At 43.3% G+C, this 16,064-nt stretch overlaps 1 protein-coding gene across 3 annotated transcripts in view; it reads right to left on the bottom strand.

Moving 5' to 3' along the window:
• Window positions 1-16,064, bottom strand: part of LOC138964089 (ankyrin repeat domain-containing protein 26-like) — a 609,546-nt gene that overhangs the window by 343,475 nt on the left and 250,007 nt on the right. For all 3 annotated transcript variants that reach the window (XM_070335976.1, XM_070335974.1, XM_070335975.1), the window contains exons 31-33: window positions 14,876-15,010; window positions 11,179-11,343; window positions 203-259 (exon numbers count right to left, since the gene is read on the bottom strand). In XM_070335976.1, the coding sequence (XP_070192077.1) occupies window positions 203-259; window positions 11,179-11,343; window positions 14,876-15,010 (357 nt within the window). The remainder of the gene's footprint in view (window positions 1-202; window positions 260-11,178; window positions 11,344-14,875; window positions 15,011-16,064) is intronic.

The raw sequence follows: 16,064 nt of genomic DNA, 5'->3' as shown, positions 1-16,064 counted from the left end.
CTGCATTGACTCAGCCAAGAATGCAAACTTTCTTCGATTAAAGACATTGTAGCACGTCTAAAATCTTCGGACTTGTGTTATCAAGCTGTTAAAATCACCAAGTAACTTTTAAGTATAGTTTCAGTTACATGAGAACTCATTCTGATGAACAGATTTTGAGAGCCACAACCCAACAGCTGCCCTTTAAGACATATGCAGTCACCTCATTTTCCATAGAGCTGAGTTTAGTTTCCATGGAATGGAGCCTCTGGTTCAGGTGCTAAAACAAAACACTTGGCATATTAACACAACAGTAATCAATGCTCTGATATGATGAATTCTTACAAAAAAGAAAAAGGTAACACCTGACATATACTCCCATTCGCAACACTTGTAGCAAGAGGCTGTAGGGGTGGGTGGTTATTGGAATCAGTTAAAGTTACTGGACCTGTCAACACCAGTTGCACGGAGCCCCTAGAGCTTTCAGTCATGCCTCAGGCAGCTATCCGTTTGAAAAAATAACAAATTTCATTGACTTTCGTGCAAGGAGTCAAAAACGCACATTTTTTAGGAATTAATTTTGGACTGCCACTGGGCAGGTCTTAGTCGCCCTGGGCCAGGCTCACGTTAAGTCCCGCACGTGAACTTCTTACGTCAAAAGCCTACATGGAAGTTTATTAGTCTCGGCGAGAGGGAGAATTCTTTCTGTTTTGAGTACTTTACGTCAAGACATTGTGTGCATGCCGATGTGGCATGCATTCACCTACTTTTTGTTGTAATTACGTTTGCTCAAGTCATTGCACGATGTAAAAAGAAGTAAACCGTGTTTTTATCGTGGCACCTTGTTGTGACCCGTTTTGTGGAGCGTTAATATTTTTACGTGAAATTCACGTGCTCCTTGTTCAGTTGTTGTGACCTGGTTTTGGTCGGAGCGTCACAAACTGCGTCGTTTAGTCTTAGAACACCGTGAGATTCACGTGCTATTTTCCGTGTTTTGATTTTGAGGTGAGCCCTGCGAATCTGCGTTGCAAGTTTTAGAATACGTGTGACTCACGTGTTTTTAGCTTTGTGATGTCAGCTAGTTCCTTGATGTTCTTTCTGTTAAATATACCGTTTTAAGTTTTGAGCATGCACGGAGTGCGTGATCGGTTACTGATTGGTTGTAAAATAGTAGTTTCACCCGATTCTGTCTTAGGAATGTTGTTGGTTGGTCAATCCGGTGACCTTTGACTTTTGAATAACTATTCCATGTTAGGTTTTTGTTTCCATAAATACCGCTGCTTGACTCCTGTCTCGTCAGTCGATCTGAGGGTTTTAGGAAGCGTTTGGTTTTGATGTAAACGTATGAAGGTTATCAAGTGAACCAACGGAGTGTTTCTTATGTTTTAACGTCAACGTAATGTTCTTGGAGACAGTTGTTTCTCAAGTGTGAATCGTTTTGTGCCCTTCGTTTGTGAGGCAACACGTTTTTGGTACTGCTGGTCAACCCACACAGCGCATAAGGTAATTTTGTTGTTACTTGTTTGTGTTGTGTTTTGGTCGCCATTTTGTAATGACTTTGTGAGTTGTTTATGTATAACGTGAGTTGAAAGTCTGACTTGTTGTAGTGTTTCTTTATTGTGTGTTCAACTGTTCTAGTGTTGTGAACGTACAGCAATGTTTTGTAGACGCTAGAAAGTCGCTAATGTTTATAATGATAACTTGTGTTTTCTGTGGTTAACGAAGTTCGAAGTGAAACGTTTTCTCCGACTTTTTCAGCCTTACGTTAAAAGAATTTAGGTAAAAGAAGCTTGCGGTCTGTGGTGATCGTTTGTAAACGGGCTTATTTCTTGTAACGTTATTGAGGGAAAGTGGATGAGTAAATATCTTGTTTGTGACTTTGATTAACGCAGGAACGTTGTCGTTAGACTTTTTTGGTATGACAGTTTGCTTTGTATTCCTGGCCTGATGAGTCAACGTTTTGTATTTTTCTGAAACTAGCCATTTTGGTTTTAAACGTATGTATGCTAAGTTTCTTGAGTATTCTTAGTGCTTATGGTATTGTTGAACGTACGGAACGTAATTCTTTATTGTTGTTGAACGTACAGAACGTAACTCTTTATTGTTGTTGAAGGACTAACCAACGAGTGTTTGGTAATTGTAACTTTCTTGTCTGTTTGTCTTCTCCTGTCTTGTGATTGTTTATTTTTCTTGTTTTTACTTCTCGTGTCTTGTTAATGCATTTGATACTTTTGCCATGTCTAATAATTTGTTTTCTTTTCTCTTTTTCTTTCTGTTCATAAGTTTTTTACCGCATTACGTGGTACTGTAACTATATATCTATACATTACTGATCCCTAGTGTCAGATGTAAAATAATAAACCAGTACTTTTGCGCGTTATCGCTTGTAACCTGTGTTTGTCATTTCGTATGAACAATATGTAGTACCAGCCTCGCTCACGAAGGCGCGCACACATTGTGTGTGATGAAGTAAGAACATTGTAAAAGATGGTATGTGGGTCCATTTTGGCTTAATTACCACACACAGCCTAAAGCCTCAAAACGTGTTCACAGTAAATGTTATTTACTATTTGGCGGGAGATGCGAACTGACAAACCACATGAAGTTACATTTGGCTAAAGGTATGTGCAGGCATCTGTGAGATAGTTGTGGGAAGCTCCTGGCTGTTTATATCGTAATCTGTGACAAAACGACAAATCTTTGCTCTCCATGCTGTGCCTTAGGCACTGCATCTTTAACCCTGGCAGTTTTGTCATACAACCAAACTACACATACAAAGTTGATGTTTACTTTTAAAGGCACAGTGCAGCTCACAGCCTTCGTTTTGCGTTTTTGTTGCAGATGAGTGCATTTACAGTTCAAAAATCCTCCTATGGTAGTAAAACAAACCCAAAACTACCCAACGACGACATCTATGAAGCTCGACAGTTTCTTGTTCACGCGAGTGCATAAATTAACCTAGTTATTACGTGGTGTTTGGTCGGAGTTCGATTCAACTGAGTGATTCCGGCCTCCATTTTGTTTTACACAAACTCATGATGACGTCTGACATAGTTTGCTAGTGACTGTCTTTTTGTGCATGATGTGGTGATCTACCTGATCTAAATTTAGATCCAAAAATAGGTCAAGACCAGCCGGGTCTGAGTACGAAATTAATTCGTAAAACAAGAAGGGCAAAGCCCATACGACTCACATGCTTTGCACATTTTTCCTACCAAAATACATGTGACCTTGACCCAAGGTCAAGGTCATCCAAGGTCATGCAACACAAAGCTGTTAATTCAAGACATAGGAAGTACAATGGTGCTTATTGGCTCTTTCTACCATGAGATATGGTCACTTTTAGTGGTTCACTACCTTATTTTGGTCACATTTCATAAGGGTCAAAGTGACCTTGACCTTGATCATATGTGACCAAATGTGTCTCATGATGAAAGCATAACATGTGCCCCACATAATTTTTAAGTTTGAAACAGTTATCTTCCATAGTTCAGGGTCAAGGTCACTTCAAAATATGTATACAATCCAACTTTGAAGAGCTCCTGTGACCTTGACCTTGAAGCAAGGTAAACCAAACTGGTATCAAAAGATGGGGCTTACTTTGCCCTATATATCATATATAGGTGAGGTATTGAATCTCAAAAACTTCAGAGAAAATGGGAAAAATGTGAAAAATAGCTGTTTTTTAGGCAACATTTATGGCCCCTGCGACCTTGACCTTGAAGCAAGGTCAAGATGCTATGTATGTTTTTTGGGGCCTTGTCATCATACACCATCTTGCCAAATTTGGTACTGATAGACTGAATAGTGTCCAAGAAATATCCAACGTTAAAGTTTTCCGGACGTCCGGACGGACGGACGGACGGACGGACGGACGGACGACTCGGGTGAGTACATAGACTCACTTTTGCTTCGCATGTGAGTCAAAAATCGCAGTTCTTGACTCTTTGGGTGCAAGTCAATGAAACTTGGTAGTTCTTCTAACGGATAGCTGGCTGAGGTATGACTAAAAGCCCCAGGGGCTCCGTGCACCTGGATTTGACAAGTTCAGTACCTTTAACAACCAACAATTAGAGTGTCAATTTTTTGGCAAACTACAGGTTCCAGATTCTAGTCTAGATATATCCAGGCTATTCTTTTTTCCCTGAATCCTAACAAGTCGCGTAAGGCGAAAATACAACATTTAGTCAAGCTCAGTCAAACTCACAGAATGAAACTGAACGCATTGCACATTTTCCGCAAGACCGTACACTCGTAGCATCGTCTGTCCACCGCTCGTGGCAAAGGCAGTGAAATTAACAATACAGAAAAGCGCGGTAGCGGTTGCGCTGAGGAGGATAGCCCGCTTTTCTATATCTCTATTCTTTTTAACTCTCTGAACGTGTTTTTAATCCAAACATATCATATCTATATGTTTTTGGAATCAGGAACGGACAAGGGATAAGATGAAATTGTTTTTAAATCGATTTCGGAAATTTAATTTTAATCATATTTTTTATATTGTTAATTTTCAGAGCTTGTTTTTAATCCGAATATAATATAATTATATGTTTTTTGGAATCAGAAAATGATGAAGAATACGATAAACGTAATTTTGGATCGTTTTATAAAAAAATAATTTTAATTACAATTTTCAGATTTGTAATGACCAAAGTCATTAATTAAATTCTAAGCCTCCAAGCTGAAATGCAATACCGAAGTCCGGCCTTCGTCAAAGATTGCTTTGCCAAAATTTCAATCAATTTTATTGAAAAATGAGGGTGTGACTCAACTTTTACAAAATGCCGGATATGACATCATCAAAGACATTTATCGAAAAAAAGAAAAAAACGTCTGGGGATATCATACCCAGGAACTCTCATGAAAAAAAGTCATACAGATCGGCCCAGTAGTTTACTCTGAATCGCTCTACACACACACACACACACACACACACACACACACACACACACACACACACACACACACACACACCACGACCCTCGTCTCGATTCCCCCCTCTATGTTAAAACATTTAGTCAAAACTTGACTAAATGTAAAAAGCAAGTCTTTGCATTACAAGGTCTGAGAAACAAAGGGACATAAGCGCTCTAAATATATACATAATGTGAAACAAGAGTAAGTGAGCGTTATGGATTGAAATAATCACCTGGCACCTGTGAGAATAACATTAGCACTGTTATTAATGAACAATGGAAAATTTCTAAAGTAAATTTTCATTTGATTAATATACTTACCCGAATCACATGAAGCATTTGACACAGTCTAGATGCTAAGGTACTGAAAAAAGCTAACCGTCTAAGGGAAGCAACCCACTACCAAAAAGCTGGAATTAGCATATGGTAATGAGCCTCGACCCAGGGAGTTACCTCCCATATAGCTACTTCCTTCCTAACCCCACGTGGCAATATCATACGACTTTCAAAAAAATCATAATAATAAAGCGGGGCAGGCGGGCGGGACTTCAGTATGTGATTCGGGTAAGTATATTAATTAAATCAAAATTTACTTTGGAAATTTTCCATTAAATTACATATTCTTACTCCGAATCACATGAAGCAGATTCCATCAACAAGGAGGTGGGAAAGAAAAAATCTAACTCACTCTAAAAAACCTTGCCGGGAAGTGGCCAACTACCACCAAGGCAGGAAGGGCTTGGTGGAAAGAAAACTCTAACTCACTCTAACCCTAGCCAGGAACTGGCCCGCTGCCAACAAATCAGGAAGGGACCGGAGAACCATCCTGATTGACAGCCGAGGAGTCTCTAAGTCAAAAATTGGCAAAGAAACTTCAAAGAGCCAGTAAGCTATGCCCAGACCTTCGTCCAACCCCATAGACGAAAAGAGCAAAGGCACAGGAAGAGACCCGAGCCCTAGATAAATGGACCCGAGTCAATTAGAGGGGAAAGACAATCTGCCCCCACCCCCCCCTTTTCTTGTAAGGAAAGTCAAAGCCCGACAAAACTCGTGAGAAAGAGGACAGCTCAAGAGAAGAGCGACCACTCTCCACGCAAAAGGAAAGAGAGACACCTGAGCACAAAGTACCAGAGTCCACCTTGATGACAAAAACTCAAAAAAGAGCATAAGCGTTCTAAAGTTCCAAGAACCCTAGAGTACGCAATTCAGTCTGCTTGTGGATAACTGAAAGAATCAAAAAACCCAAGACTGAAAGATAAGACTGGTAAAGCATACACGAACACTACGTGAAGCCAACCAGTCGAGAAAATATTCCCATGAGAAGAGTTCTCATGAAAAAAACTGGGAGATACTTTCGCGGCCAAATCGAGAGAGACCCGAATTTGTACGAAAACCAGCAAAATTGTCTGTCCGTCTCTGAGAGACTGAAGGACAACAAACAGGCAAACGCCTTAGTCGTCATTCCTGTGGTGGAAGAGTAACCAAAAAGGAAACCCAACCTAACGGAAGTCATTCTGACTCGCCTCATATTAAGGATGAGTGTGAAGAAAGAATAAGACCCGTAAACACAGGGACTACAAATCTTAGTCACGCAGCTAAGCGCTGAGGACAAAAGAACCGACTAAGGCTGAGAGCCAAGACGCCCGTAAAGGAGTCAAAGTTCCAAATTACTCGCTAAAACGCAGGTAAAGGAATGAACCGAAAGGATTCAAAGAATTAGTTAGCCCTCTGCCAGAGTAAGAGGACTAACCAACAAATATAGAGAGGAAGTCAGTCACAAAGGATGAACCCTTAAATGACCTTACCAGAGACAATGCCCTCTCAGAAAATCTGTATGTCCCTTCCGAGGCCAACTCAAGCATAACTTAAGTTAGGACGAAACATCAGAACAAGTCTGATCGCTAGAGAAAGACAGAGTCAGACTCAGCGAAAAACCAACAAAGGCCGCAGAAGTCAGTCGTTGTTCCTCAAAACCTTGACGTAACCAAGACGTCAGTAAGAGACCAACCTCTCCGGCTAGCCGGAAGTGCGACCAAAACAGCAGACTGAGGCTGAAACGACTGCCACATTGACTGACCAGGAGCCAGAAAAGCCCGAAAGCCGGCCCGAAAACCAACCAGAAGAGAACTCAGAGAGAGCTCGGGGTGGTGGACCTAACTAGCTAGCGTGAACCTCACTAAAGAGCGAGGCCACATTCCTCCAACACCCAAGCACGAGAGCCAGGGGAAGGGAGGAAAAAATAGCATCTGATTCTAATTCACCCTAGACAAGGCTGAACACAGAATGAAGACGACATCATCATATTGATCTACACAGAAAGTGAACAGATCAATCTAATCGGTCTCAGACCAAAAACTTGATGAAAGTCTCCTAAAGATGCGAGATCTAACACTGACGTCCCATCTCCCCTTACGAGAGAAGAATGAGTCCTGAAACGGACCAAGAGTCTCTCATAACTGAAACCAGTAGAGGAAGCAAGCTCCGAGTCACCGGCAAAGGCGACCGCGGAGAAGCAAAGGACGAGTGTCAGGAGAAGCCGTGTAGCCAAAGTTAGCTAAGGCTGAGGCTGTTCCTTAACTTGCCTTGAGGGACAAGAAAAAAGAACAGGAACGGAAAGAATACCACTACAGGAAAGTGATTTAAAAAACCAAAGCCTGTACAAGGTGGTATGCCACATGAAAACGAAAGTTTCATCGCCTTACAGACACCAAAATAGGATGCCCAGCGGCTGATGCACCTTCCGGAAATTAAAGGGAAACTTCCGCCACAGCTTCAAGGGCAACCTGAGCATTGACGGGAATCCCCAGTAATGTCTGTTCGCTAGCCACAGACCTATAGTCAGAGTGGCAAGCAAAGACAAGGACCAAAGTCACAGTCCAGTGGCGAAAAACCGATGCACGGGATAACCCAAAACCGGAAACCCGTGTACCATAGAATCACTCTGACTTATACTCTGACTGAAGAGAGAGTATGGAAAAGCCGAGTGAATAAGGACCGAAGGACCGGCAAATAACCGGAAAAAGACCTCCGCTGCTAGCTTTAAGTAACAACTTTAGCATGAACGGGAAATCCCGATTGTGTCTCTTCACTGACCACAGACTGAAAATCAGAATGGGCTAGTGAAGGACACTGACCGAAGTCAACGACCCAGGCTGAAGCACAGAGTGCATAAAGCCAACCGCTGTTTCTCCCTCTCTGGCGTCCAAAGCGGAGAGCCAACAAAAAAGAGAGACAGCATATCCAGCCAAAACCGGGAACGCAGCCGCCGCAACCACAGAAAGCGGAAACAACGGCTGTATGGATTGAGGCCAAAAGCCCTAAAGCCTGGGGGCCAATCAGCTGCCCGTCCCGTCACCGTCGCCTTAGCGTACGTGTGTAGGAGGACCTCTTATTCCGGTAAGAACCGGAACAAACGCAGCCACCGAAAACGCAAACGCGGAAACGAAGGCTGCAAAGACTGAGGCCGCCTGAGGGAGGAAAAACCGCCGAAGCGCCCTCAGGATAGTAGCGGGAAGTCGACTCAGCTGAGGCATGTAGGATGGCCTCACGCTCAGACGAAGACCCGAAACCAAACTCTTCACTGACCACTGATGGAACATCGGAAAGGACGAGTGAAGGAAAAAACTTCTTAACAAGAACCGGAAAAAGGCAATGTTCTCCTTATCCGGCCGGAAGTCCGACATAGCAGAAGGTGCCGCCAAAAAAAGAAGTCACCGAAAGCTGCTACTCTCTCAGTAAAGTACCGCGAAGTCACCTCAGCGGCAGAGTCAAGAATGACCTTAAGCTGAGACGGAACCGCGGTACAAGGCTCTTCATTGGCCGCTGACGGTACAGAGTGGTCCATCAAAGAGGAACGACTGTAATCGTCAACCACGTTGGCAGTATGGTACACTGGATGACCGGAAATCGGAAACCCTTACCCATAGACATCGTCCTGGCTTGAACCTTGCCTAGAAGGCAGAGGGTAAGCCGGAAACCCGTCCGACACCACCGCATGTGGATGGGCGGAAGTCAAAACCTCAGCTGAGAGAAGAGACGACCGTCCTCGGAAACGAAGAGTGTACTAACTGCGGCCGTAAGCCGTGAAGCCCGGAGGCCAGTTCACGGTCCATCCCGTCACTGCTGGCTGGGCGAGCGAGCGAGGGAGGACCTATACTTCCCGCAGGAGCCGGAAGCGCCGTACCGTAAACGGTCGCCGCCGCTGGCTGACAAAGTCCTGCCCTGTAATAGGAGACCTGTCGCCAGCATAACGGCGTGTACGGCAGAAGCCGGAAATGCCGACCCCATAACCGCCGAGGGCGGAAACGAAGAATGCACGAACTGCGGCCTGAAGCCGTGAAGCCCGGAGGCCAGTTCACTGTCCATCCCATCACTGCTGGCTGGGCGAGCGAGCGAGGGAGGACCTATGCTCCCGGCGGGCGCCGGAAGCACAGTACCGTAAACGGTCGCCGATGCTAGCTGACAGTGTCCTGCCCTGTAATAGGAGACCTGTCGCCAGCAGAAGGCGTGTCCGGCAGAAGCCGGAAATGCAGACCCAGCAACCGCCGAGGGCGGAAACAAAGAATGCACGAACTGCGGCCGGAAGCCGTGAAGCCCGGAGGCCAGTTCACGGTCCATCCCATCGCCGCTGGCTTTGCGAGCAAGCGCGGGAGGACCTATGCTTCCGGCGGGAGCCGGAAGCGCAGTAACCGTAAACGGTCGCCCCTGCTGGCTGACGATGTCCTGCCCTTATAAAAGGAGACCCGTCGCCAGTAGAAAGCAGGGAGTGACCCTGCGCCAAAGAACTGTTTCCCGGAAGGGATTATGTCCAAGTGCTTCACGAGAGCTGAAGGACCAGTTCGACTTACTTGGTACGTCTCCGGAGGAGACAGAAGCAGCCGAGGCAGGAAGCCGTGAAGCGGAAACAGAAGTGACCACAACGGAAGAGAGGGAACGAACATCCCCCCCCCCCTTTAGCCGAAAAGGCAGCGCTATGAGCAGCGCTGCATCTCCGACTGGACCAAGGAACGTATCTCTGGAAAAAGAGACTGCAACAAAACGAGGACACAAACGTCCCCTGATCCGACGCCGACAAAGCAGAAGGCGTAGAAACGATACTTGCACTAGCACAAACAGGAGTGCTAGAACGCGTAGGTGAAATTGGAACCGACAAAAAGATGTTGCTTGCTAAAACGAAACAACAGCTATCGGCTAAGAATTAGAAGACTTAGGCAAAACCTTACTCTTCACAACTGCTTAAAGCTTACATTTATCCTGGTCTGCCATGCTGACCAAAAAACAAACAAAGTAAACAAGCGAAAGAATAGCACGAGCAGGCGTGCTAGAAAGCAGCGGTGAAGTAGGAAACGTCAAAGTGACGTTGCCTGCTTCGTCCGAAACAAAAGTTATAGGCTTAGAACTAGAAGACTGAGGCTTGGCCTTACCCTTCAAATATGCTTTACACTTACGTTTATCCTGGTCTGCAATGCCGACCAAAACGAACAAAGTAAACAAGCAAGAAATAAACCGAAAAAGTTACTGAAACATAAGTCCAACGGACAGCAAAGCAGTAACTACACAGTAAGAAAACTAACCAAGCTTGCAACAATAAGTCATGCACAAGCGTGGTAAGCACGCCACAAAATACCAGCCAGCAAAGCTAACTGTAAAAAACATGGCGAGACACGCACAACAGGTTACTGATAAACAAAGTCCACAGGACAGCAAACAGCAACCAACAGAGAACACGTACGTGACAACAACAAAGAATTAGAACGAGCTCACCAACTATGAGCCCACTGGGGAATAGACGGTTACGTGGCCGGCAGGTGAATAAATCCCACAAGGTAGCCACAGAGCGAAAATTTCAAGCACCCTACTCCAGAGACTGCTGAAAGTCGATAATATTGCCACGTGGGGTTAGGAAGGAAGTAGCTATATGGGAGGTAACTCCCTGGGTCGAGGCTCATTACCATATGCTAATTCCAGCTTTTTGGTAGTGGGTTGTTTCCCTTAGACGGTTAGCTTTTTTCAGTACCTTAGCATCTAGACTGTGTCAAATGCTTCATGTGATTCGGAGTAAGAATATGTAATTTAATTGACATTTATCCTCAAATTTTGCATTACAAGCAAAGCGGGGTTTTTAATGGATAATATCAATGAGGTTTTGTGGGTCAGCTAGGATCTGATCGAGTTGCCATACCATGACAAGTATGATCTGACTTCATTAACTGAAGCATTGGGCTAAGATGAAGTTAAGACATGAATCCAAAATTGTGACTTTGTGCACACACCACCATCTGACCTGGTTGTTGTCTTTCAGCATGTTGACTTCCTCTTCCTTGCGCTCAACATAGCGAGAATGGTTTTGTTTCTCCAGCTGACAGTCTCTTTCCAGATCATTACGAGCATGCACAGCTTTGTCCTTTTCAGCAAAGGCACCCTGCAGTCGCTTCTGTAGAGAGTCCAGCTGAAAAACAGGAATACCTTAAAATCAGTGATAAAAAAAAAAGTAAGTTTATGGAACGTTTAATTTAGACCAAACGAAACATTCACAAGAACTTTGATCTTTCAGCGTCATAGTAGACAAACAAGAGACAAAACAGACAAATGATAATGATGGGGAATCATTTACAGACCTGGGAACCCCTGTTTTGCACTTTGAAACAAACTTGGTGTACTTTCAGAAAAATTTGTATACTGCCCACATGTGAACAACCATGATTCAAACACATATGCTTTGCACACGTCCATCACACTGTTGATTCAATTTATCAATACCTTTTCAACAAATGCTTCTTTCAATGTTTAATGACAAAAAATTAAATCATTGATCAAACGCAGAGTTATACAGTTATCTTTAATCATTAAAATCACTAAAAACAGTGCCCAAGTACCGTATTTGACGGACTACAAGCCTCGACTTTTTTTAAAAAAAAATCGCATTGCGGCTTATAAAAAGATGCGGCTAAAACGTTACCTAAACTTGAATAGCATTCACCTAATGGAAGTCGCCGCGGATTTTCATTTCGCTCGATTAGCGATTACCGGTACTTTATTAGCTCTCTACTCAAGACTCGGCGCTTTTCTCTTTCTTTCGCGAATCTTCGTTTGTCAACAAGTCGTCGTCATGACAAGATAGCGTACAGAGAAACACCGGATGTATCAGGATCTCGCGCGCGCGAGATTTCGTTTTTTTGTGTCTCGCGATAGTTGGAGGAGCGAGAGCCGCCATGTTGTGTTTTTGTCTGCTCGAAATGTGCGCAAAAGTCGTAAATCATCCCAAAAAAGCTTATTCCGGGCGGGACTACATGTGTGTGTTGGTTACAAATTGTGTGTGTGTGATATTTTTCTTCAAACTTTTTCACTTTTCTTCTTTGTTTCACTTGTTTATTCTCGGAGCCGATTTCGCCAAATACCGTACTTTCGTTTGCCTGGTTGTTTTGATTGATTGACAGATCTGATTATATTTTTTTCGACGGCGGCTAATATAGTGACGCGGCCTATACGTGGCTCGTCCGAATTTTTTTGTTAAAAGTCGGGGGTGCGGCTTATAAAACAGTGCGTCTTGTAATCCGTCAAATACGGTAAATATACAGGAATGACAATCTATGTGTGTAGCTTTGGGTGTGTAAAACTCCATTGTGTGTGTGTGTGTGTGTGTGTGTGTGTGTGTGTGTGTGTGTGTGTGTGTGTGTGTGTGTGTGTGTGTGTGTGTGTGTGTGTGTGTGTGTGTGTCAGTGTGTGTGTGTGTGTGTGTGTGTGTGTGTGTGTGTGTGTGTGTCAGTGTGTGTGTGCGTGTGTGTGTGCGTGTGTGTGTGTCTGTGTGTGTGTCTGTGAGTGTGCGTGCATGCGTGCGTGCGTGCGTGCGTGCGTGCGTGTGTGCCTGCATGTACTTTCCGAAAAATATGGACATGGTCAGAACAAATTTTAATATCAATTTTGAAATGTATTATTTCTATCACTCTCAGAATACCAAGAATAGCGTAACGAGGCAGGTGAACTTGCCTACTTGTGACACTGCATGAACATCTGTTTGAGCATAGCTGAATCCTTCGTTCGGTACATAAAAACTGAAACTTCCGCGCGTGGAGTCTGGAAACGCACTTTTGACTGTCAGTGAAAAATCACATCTGCTGTGCGCACAAACTGCTGTCTGCTCCTCAGTTGTTTTTTACTTTTTGTAGGGTATAAAGTCTTCAATGGTTCTCGTACCGCCGTACATTTTTTGGTCATTCAACGGTTTCTTAGTGCGTATTCGCCCGGCGTCAATGTCAGAATGGGCGACAGAGAAGTCGACAGTATTTGCAGGGCGCATAGGTCTTGCCAGCATTTGATGCCACAATATCTAGTTGGGAGATATACTTTGCGGGAAACTCCTGTGCCCTGACAGATTTCTTCTTGGTCTCTGGTTGAACTACGGTGTGGTAGTTTCCGCATGATTGAAGATATTTAAAATGGTGGCTAATTTCGCTTTGTCCTGGTGACCTTTTCTCCTCTCCTCACTTCTTACACGATTCAAAATGGTGCTAGTAACATGTTTATCACTAGACTGGGTTAATCGAGACTATACGTCATGTGACATGTCATGAGAGCTGCAAAACAGGTGTCAAAATACTGGATCGGGGTGTATTGTATTTTTTCCACCGACCGTACTGATCGTATTTTAGACGATCAAGTGTACAAAATATGGCAAAATCGTATGGGTTCCCAGGTCTGCATTTATCTCAGTGTTGCTTCTTGTAAGATGGCAATATGGACAGACGCTGGTTGGTCGGCCAAACTCTGCTTATTATTAAGACTCTCCTAGACGGACCTTCTGAGTGGAAGGTTCAGTGTTCGAATCACCGCAGTGATTGGTGGGCTACCGGTGGAGATTTTTCCGATCTCCCGGGGCAACTTATGTGTAGACCTGTTATCTCCTTCGTGTGTACACACAAGCATGCATAGAAACACAAAAAGACAGAACATGCAACCACAGGAATCGGAGAATGGCTGCCCAAATAGCGAGGAGAAAAGGCCAAACACGTAAAAAACAAAACAAGTGTATGTGTGAGTCTCAGCCCACGAGCAGAAGATGACCTGATTACTCATGTGAGTCTGAACCTCTATAAAGACAACAAAGTTTAAACCATTCAAAGAAATTCAAACATGCACACATCATGACATAATTTCTTTGTACAGAGTAAGGGAAATCACCTAGCTGCAGTTTGTAGAAACATGAACCCCATGGATTACATTCAAAGGAAAATCCAGATACATTTAACATTTAATCAATGCTTTAAATAGTCACCTGTCCGCCGAGCGACCTTCCCCTTGACCCTGCTTGTGACCTCGATGTTATCTCTAAGCACCCAAAACCTCAAAGAGAGATAACTGGCGGAAACCTTCCTATTGCAGTCTCCTGTATGACGGCTTACTAGTGCCAAAACCTCATAATTGTAATTATCAAGGGAAAATTAGTCATTTTCCCTTGATAATTACCATTTTCACGTGTTAATTACTAATTTTCCCCGGAAAATTAATAATTTTTCCGGAAAAATTACTAACTTTCACCTGTTAATTACTAATTTTTAGTTTTGGCTCACTTCCTGACGGATTGCTAGTGCCAAAACTAAAAATTAGTAATTTTCCCGTGAAAATTAGTAAATAACAGATGAAAACAGTAACTGACAGCGTTAATTAGTAATTATCACGTGATAATGGGTAACACCAGGTTTTGGCACTAGTAAGCCGTCATACTCCTGTCCGCCCAGCCGACCTTCCCCTTGACCCTGCTTGTGACCTCGATGTTTTTTGCCCCCGCATTAGGGGCACGCACCCAAAACATCAGAGCGATAACTGGCGGAAACCTTCCTATTGAAAAGTGTGTGAGATGCCTGAGGAGATAAAAAGGTGAGAGATAAAAGAAGCTATCATCTTAAAGCTCATTTTCAATTTCAGTAATCAGAGAGAAACAGAGAAATACACTCAAATACAGAGGCAAACCTGTGTTAACTTACCTCCGTCTCCAGTTTGTCTCTAACTGCACGCTCTTTGTCAAGACCAGAGGTGGACGTCAGAGCGTCAGAGCGCAGGCTGCCAAGCTGAACATTGTACTGCATGGTAGCATGAGCCAGAGCCTCCTCGTTCAGTTTCTGATCACACACACACACACACAGCTCATATACAGGGTGACCAAAATAAATGCCATCCACAAAAATGCTAATCATTTCTACATCTGTTGACTAAATTGCTTCATATTTTGTTTGCAATAACTTCAGCCTATGTATGGCCTTTCCCTAAAGTGGTAATTTTGTAGATTAAATGGTCTGACTTTTGTGCCATTTCAAAAAATGTTTCCAAATTCTGAGGTTGACTCAACAGAACGAGGTTTGACATTGAGTGGTAGCCATTCTTACCTAATTTAAATCCTCCTTTTACCTACAGACTGAAAACTTTGTGGAACAAAAAAAAGTTCATACAAAACAACTATGAAGATATTCGCTAAACTCAAATGACTGAAAAGATTACCCCCTTTGTTGTAAAGTTACACTTACGCAATAGCACTCAAACTTCATTAATGACATGAACGCATTCCCCCATGAAAAATGCCCTGATCCTGTCTGTTATTGCTGTATTAAAGTCACTGACTGTCTAATGTTGGTTATGGTATATATACTAGGTCATTCGAATAACCCCAGAGGTAACAATCTGGAGGGCTTAAATCGGGTTAGTTTGGCCACCGCTCAATTTCAAACCTCTTGTTGAGTCGGTCCCCGAAATTGGAAACTTGTTTTGAAATGGCACAAAAGTCAGACCGTTTAATCTACACAATTGCCATGTTATGCAGTGATCATGCATAAGCTGAAGTTAATGTACACTAAATATGAAGTTACTAGGTAAACAGATGTAGAAGTTATTAGCATTTTAGTGGGTGGCATTTTTTGGGTTAGAATGGCTTTCACGTTACCACAAAATCTCTTGCGTCAGTGGTATCTTGAAATTCTTGATTTCTAATAGGATTGGGTGAAATACGTACTATACAGGCCAGAGAAAAATAATGTACAGACATGATAATACATTTTATTATACATGGTTTGAATGGTTAATATGAGACCCCAATAGTTCTTGTCCTCATGCATCTGTACACAAAAAACAAACTATGTTTAAAGCATTAATCTTTTCCATAAAAAGCACAATTTATACGGA

Source organism: Littorina saxatilis, linkage group LG4, assembly GCF_037325665.1.
Source record: "Littorina saxatilis isolate snail1 linkage group LG4, US_GU_Lsax_2.0, whole genome shotgun sequence".
Lineage (NCBI taxonomy): Eukaryota > Metazoa > Mollusca > Gastropoda > Littorinimorpha > Littorinidae > Littorina > Littorina saxatilis.
The sequence above is the reverse complement of the archived record's forward strand: the minus strand, read 5'-3'. Positions and strand labels throughout refer to the sequence as shown.